Genomic DNA, 15,614 nt, shown 5'->3' with positions numbered 1-15,614 from the left:
CGTACTTGTTGAGTGCCTGCCTTGCACCAGGGCAGGAAGAACCAGAATGGTTCTGGGCACTGGCGATAACCTTGTGAATGAAACAAAGGGTCTAATCTCATGGAACTCTAGCGTGGGAAGAGCTCTTGTATAAGAAGTCAGGTGCTATAAGGAATGAAGAATCTCAGGGTGATTATGGATGCGGGGGCCCAGGAAGGCATCTCTGATTAAGCTGAGACCTGAAGGTCACATGTCACGTGAGCCTCGGGGACATCTAGGGGAGTAGCCACCAGGCAGAGGGAGCAACAGGGGAAAGGCCCTGAGGAGAGAGTGTGTCCACACTTGGATGTTCATCTGGGGCCTGGACTCGAGGGTTTCTGCAGCCATCACTTGGGCCCTGCCACTGCCCGGCCCCAGCAGATGAGCACTGATGGGAGGGGGCCTCAGCTGAGGCATGGAGGAAACAGTTAGGGGTCACCTTGGCCCCACCAGGTTCGGCCTGGCAACCTTTGGGTAGCACTTTTCCTTGCCTGGGCCCTTGTAAATGGCTTGGCTGCAGGGGCCCAGTGGCAGCAGAGCAGCCAGAAGTCATAACGTAATCTGGCTTCTGGCACTCCGTAGGCTGTCAGTTTACCTTGACTGATGTTCCCTGAAGATCAAGCTGGAAACCAAAGAAGCTGGAGGGGTGCTGGGGAAGGGCAAGCTCCCATGGATGGCCAGGAGGGTTGCAGGTCCCCTCCAACCCCCCGGGGGGTAGCTACTTGCCGGCCTCATGCATCCCCTCAGGTAACTACAGGGTCTTCCGCCTCCCAGGCCAGAGGCCAGCGCCTTGGACACTGTTCCCTAGCCGGGTAACTGCTGCTCCCCCATCCCTCACCCAGCATCCGGGATGGCTGTGGGTGAGCAGGTGAGGAGTTAGGAGCCAGGGGTAAGGATTTCAAAGTGACCCTCAGGAGTTAAATGGCAGCTTTATATTTGTTGGGGAGGGGGCTCGGTGAGAGAAAGGGGCTCCTGAGCTGGCAGAGGGGAGAGGAGCTCTCTGAGGAGGGGGGAGAGGAAGGTTCTGTGGGGGAAAGGGGGAGGGGGAAGAGTGAGCAGGCCCCGTGCAAGGGAGGGGCTCATGGAGGAATCCAGTCCCCCACCCCATTCACACGCACACGCACATGCATACGCACACGCATGCGCTCGCGTGTGCGCACACACGCACGCAAGTGTACGCACGCACATAGAAATAGACGTGCGTACCTGCACAAACCCGCACCCAGAGCTCTGAGAGGACCCTGGTGGGTTCTGCCACATCCAGGGGGCATTTTGGGCATCCTTTCTGCAAGCCCCTTCCCTGGCCCTGAGCAGCCCAGGCAGCGGGAGAAGCAGGGCAGGGTCAGTGGGCTGTAGACCTAGGCGCCCCTCGAGACTTTGCCTTTACTGGCCAAGTTGTTTTTTCCTGGAGCCTCAGTGTGCACATCCACAAAATGCGAGTGAGAGTCCCTGCCTCCCAGGGTGGGGTGCCAGGCTCAGGGACCCTGCAGGGCAGCAGGGGAGAATGAAGTCAGGTCTTACCCTCCTCCACCCTCACTCAGACGCAGCTCAGCATTTCAGGACAGGTGAAGGGGGATGGGCCAGGCTCCCGAAGCCTGGAGTGGGCAGGAACTGTTACCTAATGCCACCCAGAGCCTCCCAGAGCCAGCTGCAACCGGACCCAACCAGACCCAACCAGACCTTGGTTCTCAGGAAAACTGAACCTTTCCCAGGTGCGTAAGCTATAGGAGGGGCTGGCGCCCTCGGGAAGGGAGAGGTCCGCAGCCTGCAGAGCGTCTACTATCAGGACTTGGCACTATAGCGTGAAGGCTTAAGGCTAGACTCCAGGCAGAGACTCCAACCGCAAACATCCCAGGGGGCTAGCTGGACACCAAAAGGGACTGAGCCGCACTGGCTGGAGAGGCCTGGATGGAGGCTGCCGCAGGTCAGAGCAGGGCCTGGGCATTTCTTGCTCATGGGAGAAAGTCTCTGGGGGAGAATGGGATGCTGGTGTGTGGGACTGGCCTCCACTCCCTGTGCAGCCTCGGGAAAGACTTCTTTCCTCTCAGGACTAGGGGGGCTCCGAGGGCCTTTGCAGCACAGCCATTGGTGCCCCTGGGTTGCACCAGCCTGGGAAAGGACCTTTTCCACTGGGGAAATTTTCAATAGACCACGTCGTCCACACCTTCAAATTTATCCACCTGCCCCAACATTGAACACACACACATAGTGATGTATTCACCATCAACCTCTCCAAGCCGCTGTCCTCACAAACACTCAATTTCTCCCTCCTCCTTTCCTGGGTTCTTCCAGGCAAGAAAGAGTGAGGGGTGGGGGTTGCTGTTACTGGGACCTGCCATTCTCCTCTCCAGGCCCCAGGGGAGGTTCTGGTCTCTCTTCTCCCTCCTCACAGATCAGATAAGGAGAAGGGATACCAGATTAGCGGAATTTGACACCTGCATTCAGGCCAGCTGACTCCTCTTCTAGCTGGGGACAGGAGGGATGGGGCTCACGGCTGTCCCAACACCCACGGCTGAGATGGCAGAGAGCTTACCTTCCACAGCAGAGCCCTCAGGAAGTGAGCCCCGAGAAAGCCTCCTTTTCTCCCACTGCCCACTTCCTCAGATGCCAGAGAGGGGATGAACTCGGGGCAGATGGGAGCTGGGGAGTGGAGCACCTGGGCTCCATCCTTCTTTGCTGGGAGTTTGGCCCTGCCCTACCTCACCTGTAACCTTGCTGTGCCCCTGGGTCCCTGAGAGTTAATAGAAGAGGAACCACACCTGGGAATGGAGAACAACAAAGAACAAGGAGGCTCAAGGGTTTTAGATTCCTTCTCTGCCACCCACAGGAATGCCTCCACAGGAGCCCAGAGAGCCAGCTCACCCTTCAGCAGAGAGCTCAGGCAAATGGAAGGGCCAGCTCTGCCTGTCCTTAAATGTCCTCCCTAGCCCCATGAGACCTGGGTTCACGAGTTGGGAGGGGGCAGCCCTCGGGGAGATGCCCCGCATCAGTCGGGTAAATTTGCATGGACCCCCTCCAGACCCCTGCACAGTAAAACAGGGAAACCGAACTGCAGTCTCCACCATGCACAGGATCCAGTCCAAACTCCTTAGGCCTGCCCTCAGGGCCCCTCTCACCCTGGCCCCCGTGCCTCTCCACATCCATTTCTTGGTGCTGGCCCCGTGGGCCCTTCCACATCATGCTTTCTAGGCTGTCACGCATCTTGTCACAGGCTGCTCTCTCCTACTGGAACGCCCTTCTCCATGTTCTATTCTGGAGAGGCCCACTCAGCCCTCCAGACCGGGTTAGGGCATCACCTCATCTGGGACACCTTCCCTGGGTCCTGGTGGGCGGGCTGCTCCCTTGTCTGTGCTCTGCAGTGGGTGAGCAGATCTCCCTCCCAGAGCCAGTGCCTCCTGGGATTACTGTTGGTTTCTGTCTCCCTCGCCAGACCGCACTGGGAGCCGGTCTAGGTCATCCCTGTGCCCCTCCACCCCAGGGTTGAGGCCCAGGATGTAGCAGGTGCTCAGTAACTATTTGATACAGGAGAATGAGTGAGTGAGTGAGTGAGGGTGGGCACTGCCAGGGCTCAGCCTCCCAGTATCTAAGGCCCTTGACTGTGAGCTCCCTGTGGACCAGATGGACAAGACATCTGGGCTCAGAGCACCAGTGCCACCCCCCAAGCCCAGACTGCCCACCTGTGGATTCCCAGAGCAACACACACTGATTGAGCACCTACTGTGTACATCACCCCAGGCCATCCTCCCCCTTCCCATCTGGCCCTCTGCTCTTGTCCCTCTGTCAGCCTGGAACGCTCTTCACCCTGGTCCTCTCATGGCTGCTACTTGGATTCCATCAGGTCTCAGCAGAAAAGTCACCTCCTCAGGGAGGCTGTCCAGATTTAAAGCAGCCCCTCTTTATGCCTCATTGTCCCGTTTTAATGCCCTGTACCACAGTTATCACCAGCTCCTATTTTTCGTTTATTTGTCTGCTGATTGTCTTTCTCTCCCTTCCTGCCCCGGACACACAGAGTAGTAAGCTCTTTGAAGGCAGGCATTTGGCCGCCTTGCTCTCTGCTGCATCCTCACCCCTGGAATAGTGCCTGTTACATAGTCGGTGCTCAGCAGATGCTCAGTGAACGAGGGAACGCAGACTTTGAGGATGAGGGCCCAAGCCAAGACAGTCCCTGTCCTCAGAGTTCTCGGTGCAGTAGACAGACACCTACTTGGAGAAGGCCACCAGAACTGGTGCAATTTGCCATAGTTGACAAAAGCCTTTCACGACACCTGGGAGCTGTGTTCACATCACGTCAGGTGACTGTCCTTTAGTGCTGACAACCTCCCTGAAGGTGGGGATGACGCAGGTGAGAGAAGGAAGTTCAGGTGTGCTTGCCCCTGGGTCAAACACTAGAAAGAAGAATGGTTTCAGCCCTCCCTCTTTGTTATATATCTGATCTCCCTCTGTGGGGCAGGCACAGTTCTCCCTGAGCTCAGAGAAGTCAGGTGACTTGCCCAAGGCCTCATAGCCAGGGAGAGGTTGCTGGAGCCTGGAGGGCGCCCTCTCCACACCCTCTTGCCTTCTGATCAGAGCTCCTTCCTTGGGCCTCAATTTACTAATTCCAGCCCCCACCCCCACCTGGGGGTGGGGACTGAAGTCTATAGTGTCCAGAGTCTGGGTTCTGGCACCATCTCTTTGCAATGCCTCATGCCATCTCTGCCTTGTGACCTCGTGAGGTGACAATGACGGCAAAATCACACCACCCTAAATAGCATATCCCCTACCTGCAGACCACCTCCCTCTTCTGGCCTTCCTATTTCCAGCAGGGACTCGGTGACCTGAGCTCAAAAGGTCACTTCTCTTCCACTCCTTCTCCCCCTTTTCCTCCCACTGAATGAGAACAGGATGCCTTAGGAGGAACCAAGTTGCCAGTGGAGAGATGGCGAGGGTGGGGGTGGGGGAGCCGGCTGTGGGGAGCTCCCAGGATTCTGAGTGGGATGGTGATGTCTGGATGTAGCCATATGGGGAGAGGACCTTGCCTTTATTAGCTTCCTAATGCTGCTGTAACAAAGTGTCCCAAACTGGGTGGCTTCAAACATTTTCCCTCTCACAGTTCTGGAGGCCAGGAGTCTGAAAGCAACGTGTCAAGAGGACCCTGCTTCCCTTGAATGCCCTTCCTTCCCTCTTTCCAGCTTCTGGTGGCTTCAAGGAATCTTTGGTGCCCCTCAGTGGATAGACTCATTGACCCTGTCTCTGCCTCTGTCTTCACACTGCCATCTTCTCCCTGTGGGTCTCATGTGGTCTTCTTATAAGGACACCAGTCGTTGGATTTAGGGCCCATCCGAATCCAGTCTGGCCTCATCTTAACTCATTACATCCACAAAGACCCTATTTCCAAATGACATCACATTCATGGGTACTGGGGGTAGAACTTCAGCGTATCTTTTGGGAGGGGGCACAATTCAACCCATGACAGTGACCAAAGGATGCTGGATGGCATGGAAGACCTTGGAGATGCTACCCTGACGCATGTCCCCGGGGAGGGGTGGTCACTGTCTGAGCTGCGCTACAGGGCGCAGCGAGGGCAGTGGGGCGCCTGCTGTGTCCACCCTGCTGCGGGCTTTCCTCCTCCCTCTAACCTGCTTCCTCCTGGGCGATGCCTGGGCTCTGCCAAGGGTACGGGACGGGGGTGTCCCTGCCTCGGGCAATGGGCTGGGCTGGGATTTGTTGGGGACCAGCACACCCCTCCCCAAGTCCTTTCATTCCATGCTTGGGGGAACCTCATCCTACAGGATTATCCTGCCTCCAACCCTACTCTGGGCCCTTCTCCATCCCACCTGAGTGAGTAGGCACCTTCAGGCAGCGCAGGAGCGCTGGACTTAAGGTGGGAGAGCTGTACGCACACTCTCAGCTTGGCCACAGGCTTGGTGTGACTCCAGAAAGTCACTCTGTGTTCTCGACTCCGTTTCTGCCTGTCCCACCCCACTGCCAGGGCCTCAGGCCGGCCTCCCATCACTTCCAGCCCGGGCTACTGCAACCAGCTCTTTCCTACCTGCCCTCCCAGTCTCCGTGCTCACATCCTCCGTCCTGCCTACTGGATCCCCGCCTTCCTGTCTTTGCTCACATTGTCGCCCTTCGTCTTCCTGGCCCTGCTGTTGCCCAGTTACTCTCCTCCTCCTGGAAGTCTCTTCTCTGATGCCACCTCCCCTCCAGGTGGGCTCCCCTCACTTCCGTACCTGGCTCCCCTCTCTCACTCCATAGAGCACGCCCCCTATAATGAACTACGGGTGCACTGAAGACAGAGCTCATACTGTTCCATCTTTGCATCCCCAGAGCCTAGCGCAGGCCTGGAACTCAGTAGTTGCTCACAAAGTGTTAGTTAAATGAAAAAAGGAGGAGCAGGTGAAGGAGGGAAGCCTCGTGGGGTGGGGTGTCTGACTCTCACCATCCTCTTGTGTTGTAATTATCTGCAAAGCTGACTCCCTCCGAGGAAGGGGGAGGGCATTCCTCCATGGACAGGAGGGAGCCCTCTGCCTCCTGTACCCTCAGCGCTAGCCCAGGCAAGGGTTTCAGAGGTCGCCAAGGGGGTGGCTTCTTTGCTGCCCTCTGCTGACGAAGAGGGGAAACTGGACAATGTCTGGAAACTTCTTTGGCTAGTGGGTCCCACCTGGCCTGAGGACCAGAGAGAGGTTTCTGGCGTGCAGGGAATAATGATCTTCTCTCCTACCAATGATGCTAGATTCTTTGTTCTCCTAACAATAGCCAGCCTGGAGCTCTGGGAACACGCCTTCTCCCCAGGGGCCTAGTGGTTTCCTGCTGCTGCCAAAGCTTCCTGTTTACCCTTTCAGCTCTCCCAGGACCTCTGCAAATGATGCCCCGACAGATCCCCCACAGGGAGTCAGCCTGATTACCTGAACACGCTTTTTTCCGCCATCTCACTGAGCTTCGCCACTGCCCTCCGCGCTCCTTGGCCAGACCACGAAGAGACCACACACCAAGGGCAGGTTGGAGGCTGCTTCTTTATACAAAGGTAATCAACACCGTGGACCCAGCAGCATGCTGCTGCGGCTCACTGGCCCATCTCACCACACGAGAGAGGGCAGAATTCTGGGGGGGGAGGGGGGGCTGCTGCAGGGGAGAAACACTATGCAGGCCCGGGGACTGGCAAGCAGGCCAGCTGGGAGCTCCCGAAGGGCACACACAGACACACGGACACTGTATAACCAAGAGCACTACATACAAGGACAGCAAGGAAACGGAGAGCTGAATTAGCCACTGACAACCAATGCCCTCATCGCCCAGCTGTTCTCTGGGAGGCAGGTCAGCGGGTGGGAGGCGCCTGGGCCTGGAGCCAAGGATCCCAGCTGTGCCGCCACTGGGCCACTCGACTTCACGTCCTCACAGAGCATCTCGCTTCCCATCTGTAAACTGGGGACGATAAACTGTACTTCACAAAGGTCTCAGCAGGATGAGTGAGACTGAAATAGGGACATATATCAAAATACTCAGCACAGAGCCTGGCACAGAGAGGTGTTCAATAAATAACTTCTTGTCAAGAAAATCAGCTCTGAGAGGACCTTCAGAAGGCCGAGATGGGAGATTACTTCCCTAGAAATTCTCTCTCAGGGGATCAGGACCCTTGAGCACTCCTTGGAGCCTGCAGCCGCTGGAGTAGCCAAGGCCCCAGAATACACTGTGCCCGGGCAATTGAGGGGGGCGGGGGGCTGGACCCCCAGGGAGGCACCCGCAGAAGCTGGGTAGACACCGGAGGAGTTAGGGGTTGTGCCAAAATGGTTCTGCACATAACACAGGCCAGAGGCAGGCTGGTATGGGGGCAGGCTGGGCATGTGCCCAGGAGTGCTGGCTGGCCAGGACAGGGCTTTCTGGCCACTGGCGTGCTGCATCTGGGCAACAGGGTGGTTTGGGGACAGGTGAGGGTGACCGCTCTGCGTGGGGTAGGAGCCGGGCACAGGGTTCAGCCTGGAAAGGAACAAGAGAGAAAATGGTCACTGAGCTCATAATGCCAGGGCAGGGCGCCTCCAGCTGTCACTCCACAGGAGAAAAGCATGAGGTCACCGTACTGCTTTCTATTACAACGCGCTTTGGACATTTCCTGTAACTAGCCATAAAAGCACCATGTGGGGAGAAAGGTTCATCTCAACTGCACAGAAAACAGATGCCCAGAGAGGGCAGGGCCCGCTCACAGTCCTGCAGGAAGCCAGCAGGATGAAGGGGAATCAGGCCCACGCCTGAGACCCCCTGAGGGGTAACTGACTCACAGTAGCGTGCCAACCTGGTGGAGACGGGGACCAGATCACAGCAGTCAGCATGTCTGTGGCCGGCTCAGCCATTCTACCCAGAGGAAGTAGACCCACCTCTGTTGTGGGGAAGGGAGGGGAGGGCTCTAATGGGGTAACACAGGGCTTGGGCCCAGGCCTTGTCTGCTGGGTGATTTTCCACCTCTGACTTCAGGAATAAAGACTCACAGCTCAAGGTCCTGGACAGGACAGGTGTGGGGAGCTGTCTGTGTCGAGGTTAAAGACCCCACCACAGACACGTGTGCCTGGGACCACGAAGGCAGAAGCACCCTAAGCGTTTCATCCTGTGAACTTTTGTGCAGAGTTCCAAATCTAAAGAACGAATGTCAACACCGCTGATACTGGTGTTAGGTAAAGCACTAAAGCTGTATACATTTCAACCCAAACCTGACCTTACAAATCAGCTGCTTAAGTACAGATACAGGACACCTAGTAGTACTTCTGAGGTTTTTAAAAATATGGAGGTTTCGGCCTATAAGAAGCTTGCCAAGAGCCTCCAGGGAGGCAAAGCCAAGTCCACTGCCAAGATAAACAAGCGTGTTGTAACACTGCCTGTGTCCCGTTGCCAGGCCATCGAAAACATCGTGTTCTGTTCTGGGTGCCTACTGAGGCCAAGATAACGAGGGATCGAACACCACGCCAATGCAAAGGACGTGGAAGGGATTGAGAGGGTCACCATGTCCCCCAACCAGATCTGCAGGCCATGAAGCAGAATCAGTGTCAGAGCCCCCAGCCCACAGGGGCCGTGAGTTAAGGCTGGGTAAAGTACATTGCCAGCTGTCTTAGCAGGGATCCCTCCACAGGTGGGAGGTTTGCAAACAAGGACCCTTAAGTCCTCCCTAGATTCTGTGAGGACAGCAATTAAGAGCCAAACAGCTCCTACACCTAATTCTGTTTTGTTTGTTTGTTTTTGTTTTGTTTTGCTTTTTGGCCAGGGAGGTAATTAGGTTTTATTTATTTATTTTTAGCGGAAGTACTAGGGATTGAACCCCGGACCTTGTGCATGCTAGGCACATACTCTACCATTGAGCCATACCCTCCCTCCCCCACCACCCAATTCTAAACAGTCTCCCACCTATTTAGACTCCAGCAATTACTTGCCTGAAGCCAAACGGGTGAGTGTGCGTTTCTGTTTTTTCCCAGTACCCGTCCCTGCCTTTCAGAGATGGTCAGGGGGCTCTGAACCACTGAAGCCTGGGAGTGTCCCCCTCCTGAGAGAAAGTACAAGGTAAAGGACAAGGTGCAGCTTCCAACTCAACCAAGACCCTGCATCCAGGTCATCACGGAGGCCAAATTCCCTCCACAGCTGGCTGAACGCAGAAAAGGGCCACTGAAAAGCACCCTGACTTCTCAGTGAGTCCTTTCTTCGGGAGGGACTGTTGAAGAAACCCTCCTCCGTCATGAAATCTCAGCATCTCCAAACACCAGGGAAGGCTGGCTGCATGCAGCAGTGCAAAGGGAATAAACAGGACCCAGAGCAGGAGACCCTGGTTCCAGACTAGGCTCTTCTGACCCTGCGGTACCTGGAGAAAGACTCCTGTCCTCTTCGGGCCACCTCTCTGAAAGGAGGGAGGAGGGCCCTGGCGGTGCCCAGCACTCTCCACTACGAATCAACGTGCCTGGACTGGAACACGGTAAACCTCGCCTTCTCTTGCTGGGCGGCCAGGAAAACCCTGCCTCTCAGGTTGTGGGCTGTGCCGTGTGGACTGTGCTTCTTACAGCCTTCAGGCCGGAGCCCGATCCCACTGCACAGAGCGCTTGTCGGCACTGAGGGCTGGTGACAGCCCTAGATGGGGCCACCCGGGATTATGCGCCAGAACTTCAAATGCCTCCCCTCGCCCATTCCTGCTCCGCCCTGACCTCGATGCAGCTGGGCAGATTCCAGAGAGTGCAGAAGAAATGCATGCGTAGATTTTTCTGGGCCCAGGCTGCCCACACCCTCTTCCCTTCTCCACATGACACTGAACCAGGCGCACCGTCTACAGGCCCTGGAGTTGCTTTAGGAATAAAGAACAGGGTTCTGGAACTTACTTCCGGCTGTGGGCCGCCCTTCTTTCAGCTGAAGAGCCAGAGATGTACTTGAACATCGAAATCCTCCTCATCAGGCTGAAGGGGAACTTCTGGTCGAGCTTCAGTGCGACCTGCTCGGGGAGGTCGATGGAATAGCAGTAGGTGAGGCCGTCTGAGGTTGGCGAATTAAGGAAAACCGGAAGTGGCTAAAGGGAGGGCTGAACCCTCCCCACAGCATACAGGGGAGTCAGCACTTAGTCCACCTGGAGCTTCAAGCTCAGGGGAAACCAAGAGTTGAGCTTCCATGCCCGCAGGTACCTCCGCAGGAACGTGGTCCAGCAACAGGAGAGGGCGGAGAGGGGCTAGCGTTTCACCTCTCCCTACGCCCAGCCATCCCATCTCTCAAGCCCCTCCAGCCCCTGCGATCACAGCCGTAAGCCAGCACACACCCGTCTGTGTAGTGGGATGAAGCAGGGAGCTGTCCTGGTACCTTCTGGGGGAACGGACGTCTTCTTGTACTTCTGTCCCAAACAGAAGGACCCCTGCCTCAATGTGACCCAGGGAGCTTCCTGTGGGCCTCCTTGGCAGCACTTCCTCCACACTGTCACCTCTCCCACGGATGTGATGGTACTCTGGTCATCCGACCCGTGTCAGCCCATCACTGCCTAGACAGCCACAAAGAGTCAGCCTTCAACCATCCATCCATCAACAAGTATTTATTGAACATCTAGTATATACCAGGTACTAAGACATAAGGAATGAATGCCAGACAAGGAGTAAGTAATTGGGGTAGAATAGTGGTGATAAGCAAAATTTATCCACAGATGACCATGCTGGGGACCCTGACCTAGTCTAGGTAGATCTGATGTGTTTTTCTCTAAGAAGTGATGTGCAGGCTGAGCCCTAAATCGTGTAGCAAGAGCGAGAAGTCAGGTGGTGGCAGAGAGAAGGCTGTAAGAAAGCAACAAGAGAATGTTTTTCCTTGAGGCAGTGTTTTCACTGGAATGCCCTGGTAAGGTAATTCTGTGCTGGGCCAGACTGTTCCACTCATTAGGACATCGAGCATCCCTCGCCACTGGCCACTAAATGGTAGTAGCACTTAGTCATTGTGATAACCAAATATGCCCTTGGGTATTTCTAAATTCTTTCAGGGAGGACAGTGTATTTCTAAATACCGATTCCAGGTGGAAACCAATGCTGAAAGGATGTCAAAAGTTGTGGCTGATGACTTCAGAATGATCTGAAGAATGTGTGCTGCTTCTGACTTTGAAGAAGTAATAATACTAGACTGGTCTTCCCAAATAAATAACTATAACCAGCATACGATATTTTCCACAACTGTTTTCAGACTTTGGACCACAAACACTACCAAACTGTGATACCCAAGATAAGGGAAACAAATTAAGTGACCCTCAAGATCAAGCTGGCTTTCCCCACACTAACAGTTTACAGAATCACAAGTTGGAAGATATTTTAGGAATGCACCTTGCCCAACTCCCAACACTACTAGTTCTGAGGTTCCACTTTGTACTTTGGAATTTCCCCCCAGTTGCCAGAATATGCACACAGGAATATGAGGTTTCTCCTATGTTTTTAACCACCCATATGGTAAAAGCCTATCTTTAAAAAAAAATTTTTTTTTCTGAGAGAATGACTAAGCCAATCAAAAACCAACCAACCTGTTCCCTAGTCCTTTCAGCTCATGGGTATTTCAGATTCCTCCAATAGAGTCTTACCATAATTAGTCAAATGTAGGTTTACACGTCAGTTTATAAGGAAAAATATCAAATCAGAATATTTCACTAACTGGCAGTGCTGGGCTGTTGTGAGGAGAGAGCTACGGGGATCTTTTCCTGATGAGGCAGTTCTGGCCTAGAGAAGGGAAGTGACCTGCCCAAGGCCACATGGTTTTCAAAACTGAAGCCAGAACACAGATTACCTACATCTGGGCCCCCAGCTCCACCTACTTGGCCCCCCAGGCCTTCCAACTTGGTCCACGCTTTGACATGTCACTGTTCTACAGTCCCCTCCTAGGAAGGATACATGTTAGCCCAATTCCAAGCCCACAGACGTTACTGAGGAAGGAGGTCTGGGGAATGAGCCAGGAGGCACACAGCAGGAGCCATGGCACCAGCACTGAGGGCACGACCATGCCAAACACCAGGGCCCTCCTCATCCGAGAGCGGACGGAGTTGACACCCAGCATGGCAAAAGCCACTGGCGTGAACCCTCTGGCATCCTCCACCTCCCCCAGCTTTGACAGCGAGGACACAGCTTCAAACGACAGGAAGATGATGGCGGAGAAGAGGGCGAAGATCACAGTGAAGAAGCAGTGGCGGACGGTGCCCACGGTTCTCTCAAAATTGCCAGCAAAGCGCCAGATGATGATAGCACCGCAGAGCAGGGAGACGGGATTCTCATAGACAAAGATGTAGGTCACCAGCCTGTAAACTGCAGAGGGGGCTGAGTTAGAGGCGGGATGGGGGCGTAGCTCCAAGAAGGGAAAGCCAGGTTACAACCCACCTAGGAAATGGGGAGCACCTGGCTTTTGTTGCCAGTGAAAATCAGCCCAGAGCCAGTGGAATAAACAGTGGGAGGCAACAATGAAGGATCCAGGACTCAAAGTAGAGGCGTGGAAATCTAATCTCTGCTCTTTCCCAGACCTGGAGCAAGTCTTACCAGTGACTGGCTTCCACGTGGGGGAAAAAAAATAACACTTTTTAGCAACTTGAATTTGTAATGTGCTTTATAATCCTTTTTTTTTTTTGGTTTTAATACTGACCTATCTCACCGGGCAGTTTGAGGGTTAATTAATTGTAACAGCTTCAGGTGGATTGGGTGGGTGTCACTTAACACTCTTTGTGCCCGTCTCCTCGGCTGTAATCCTGACCTCTCCTTCCATAGTGGCTGTTTAGAGGAAGAAAAAAGGGACCATGAATTATTTTGCACCTATAAAGATTAGAAAACTATCACTAATAATGTTGATACAGAACTCAGAAGTCTCCTGAAAGTGTTTATCCAAGCTTACAGGTAGAGCGATGCTTTATATGCAATAAGACAGCAAAGAATCTCATTTTTATTGTTCTAAAAGCAGTCCTCTCTTATGTACTTTTACACCCCTGCAGGCCAAAACACTGAACTGAAGGAGGGAGACCGATAAAGTGGCAGTGATATTGGACTTGGAAGTGGAATCAGGCTGGCTGAGCTCAGTCAAGTCACAGGCCCTGTCTGCTTGGGTTTTCTCAATGTGAAGGAACAGGATTACACTTGAGGCCTTCAAAGATCTTACGTATCTAATACTCACATGCCCATAAACCCAACACTCAAAGAAGCTGTGAAGTAAAGAAAAAAAGAAGGGAGCTCAGTTAAGCTGGCATTTTGCATCTGTCTCTGAGGACAGATGTGCTGCGTATCTAGGGTGGGGGTGGGGGAGTTTCAGATTTGAGCAGGGAGGCAGGCCATGAACCACACACCTCAGTCAGGCCATCTCTATAAGGCTCCATTATCTGAAAAGTACGTCATAACTTGTTGACTAGTTCTGACACTGAAATTCCAAGTACAAGTATGAAGATTCTAGAAGCAATTCTATATAATTTGGGGCTTATAAACCCCAAGGCTCCAGTTCCAAAACATCACACAGTAAAAAGAAAAATCTGGGTTCCTGTCTCGGTTGTATGACTCAATAGACCTGCGAGTCTCGCATTAAGCCTCAGCTGCATCTAAATAATCGGCAACAATAAAACCTACATTACGTCATGGGATCATCGTGAGGATTAGATGAGATTAATGCGTGAATGTGCTTTGCAAAACAGCAAGTCATACAAATTCCCCATTTTCCTCCCCTAAGAACGTCTTACATGAGCAGACGTTTATCCTTAATTGGTCTGCAAAATTTCTCACTCCCCAGAGAAAACAAACACCTCTCCCAAAGGTACAAGATGCCCCCTTCCGCTAAGAGCTGGGAATCGGCATCAGGATTAAGATAAAAACGAAGAAGCAGAGGAAATTCTAAACCCCAGGAGGCCACAGGTGAAGCTCAAGTGTCTTGACGAAGGTGAAAGAAAATTTTTTTTCCAATGGGGGGGTGGTTAGGCTCTAAAGCAGACGTAGGTGTGAATGTGACAAGGGAGGGGGAGAGGAAAATGCTTCTTCTCGGCAAACGAGCAGGGGTAAGTGAAACCAATTTGCTACGAATGGATATGGGGGCCTTGACCAGTTCGACGGCGACAGGGAAGGGAACAAATCCGAGTAGGGAAGGATTACAGTGATGACGAAGATGGGGCTCTGCACAAAGACGTGGGATATGGGGCTGATCCTCTAGGTGGGGAGAATAATGAGGCGTATGGAGACGGGTAGCACGACTGCTGAGAGGCCAGAGCCTAGGGCCTGGCAAGGCAGGAGAAAACGGCTGGCATCGGTGCCCGGCCCCGCCCTGCTCACCTTGCCAGTTGCGCAGGGCCTCGGACCGTAGCGAGAGGCCCGAGGGCGCCAGGGGCGGCTGCAGCAGGAACAGGCGGGGCCCGGACACCAGCAGCGAGAGCAGCGCGGTGAAGAAGGTGGCGGATGGCACCTCGGGCCACAAGGACCAGCTCCGGGACCCGGGCTCCGAGACCGCCATGGCCGCCAAGGATTCCGCTTTCTTTCGCGGCTCTGGCTGGTTCTCAGCTCCTTCCGCCTCCCTGCGGCTGTCTCCCCTGGCAACAGCGGAGGAGGTGGCCAGAAGCCCCGCCTCCCCGAGGCCCCGCCCCCTTCAGAGTTTCCCAATCCGGTCGCGCCAGCCAGCTGCCCCCGCGCGGAGGCAGCTAGGAGTCCAGCCAGCGCCCTCTGGCGGCAGCATACCCGGGGCCGAACGAAGCCTGGTGTGGGAGCCGCTTCAGGGGCTAGAGTGGTTTTGATCATCACTGTTCTAGCTACCTAATGATTATTGTGCCTTACCGTTTAGTTTACAGACTCCTTTCTCTCCCTCCCTCTTTCTCTCTCGCCTACCCTCTCACACACACACACCCCTCCCTTATCTGTGTTTAACCCCATTATACCAATGAGGTAAATTAAAATCTGGAGAGGTCCCTGGGAAATGCAGCTAAACAGCAAAGACAATTAGAACTCAGGTTCCGGAATTGGCTACTGGCAAGGGCAGGTTTCAGTGCTTGGGTTAGAGAAACAGGGGTGGGAGAGAAAAGAGGGATTCTACCAAAGGCCCTGAAGGATTAGGGATATAATATAACAATAACAATAAAGGTCAGCACTTAAATTTCAGCACTTAAAGTCCGAAAAGCACCTTCACCAGAGAAC

General features: G+C 54.0%; 1 protein-coding gene across 6 annotated transcripts; it reads right to left on the bottom strand.

The window, feature by feature from the left end:
• Positions 1-6,994: 6,994 nt before the first annotated feature.
• RHBDD2 (rhomboid domain containing 2) lies at positions 6,995-15,030 on the bottom strand. Of its 6 annotated transcripts, XM_014556049.2 has the most exons (5): positions 14,763-14,993; positions 13,105-13,229; positions 12,366-12,773; positions 10,344-10,494; positions 6,995-7,974 (listed from the first exon to the last, which is right to left on the bottom strand). In XM_014556049.2, exons 3-5 carry the CDS (start codon positions 12,526-12,528, stop codon positions 7,617-7,619), a joined length of 672 nt encoding a protein of 223 aa, XP_014411535.1. In that variant the 5' UTR covers positions 12,529-12,773; positions 13,105-13,229; positions 14,763-14,993; the 3' UTR covers positions 6,995-7,616. The 6 variants fall into 6 exon arrangements, with proteins under 6 accessions (XP_014411535.1, XP_032315467.1, XP_006181000.2 ...); XM_032459576.1 differs by lacking the exons at positions 12,366-12,773; positions 13,105-13,229 and adding an exon at positions 14,586-14,639 and having other exon boundaries at positions 14,763-15,030; XM_006180938.3 differs by lacking the exon at positions 13,105-13,229 and having other exon boundaries at positions 14,763-15,029.
• Between the last annotated feature and the right edge of the window lie 584 nt (positions 15,031-15,614).

The sequence above is a fragment of the Camelus ferus genome, chromosome 18, assembly GCF_009834535.1.
Source record: "Camelus ferus isolate YT-003-E chromosome 18, BCGSAC_Cfer_1.0, whole genome shotgun sequence".
NCBI lineage: Eukaryota > Metazoa > Chordata > Mammalia > Artiodactyla > Camelidae > Camelus > Camelus ferus.
Note: the sequence above shows the minus strand (reverse complement) of the source record. Positions and strands in the feature narration are given on the sequence as shown.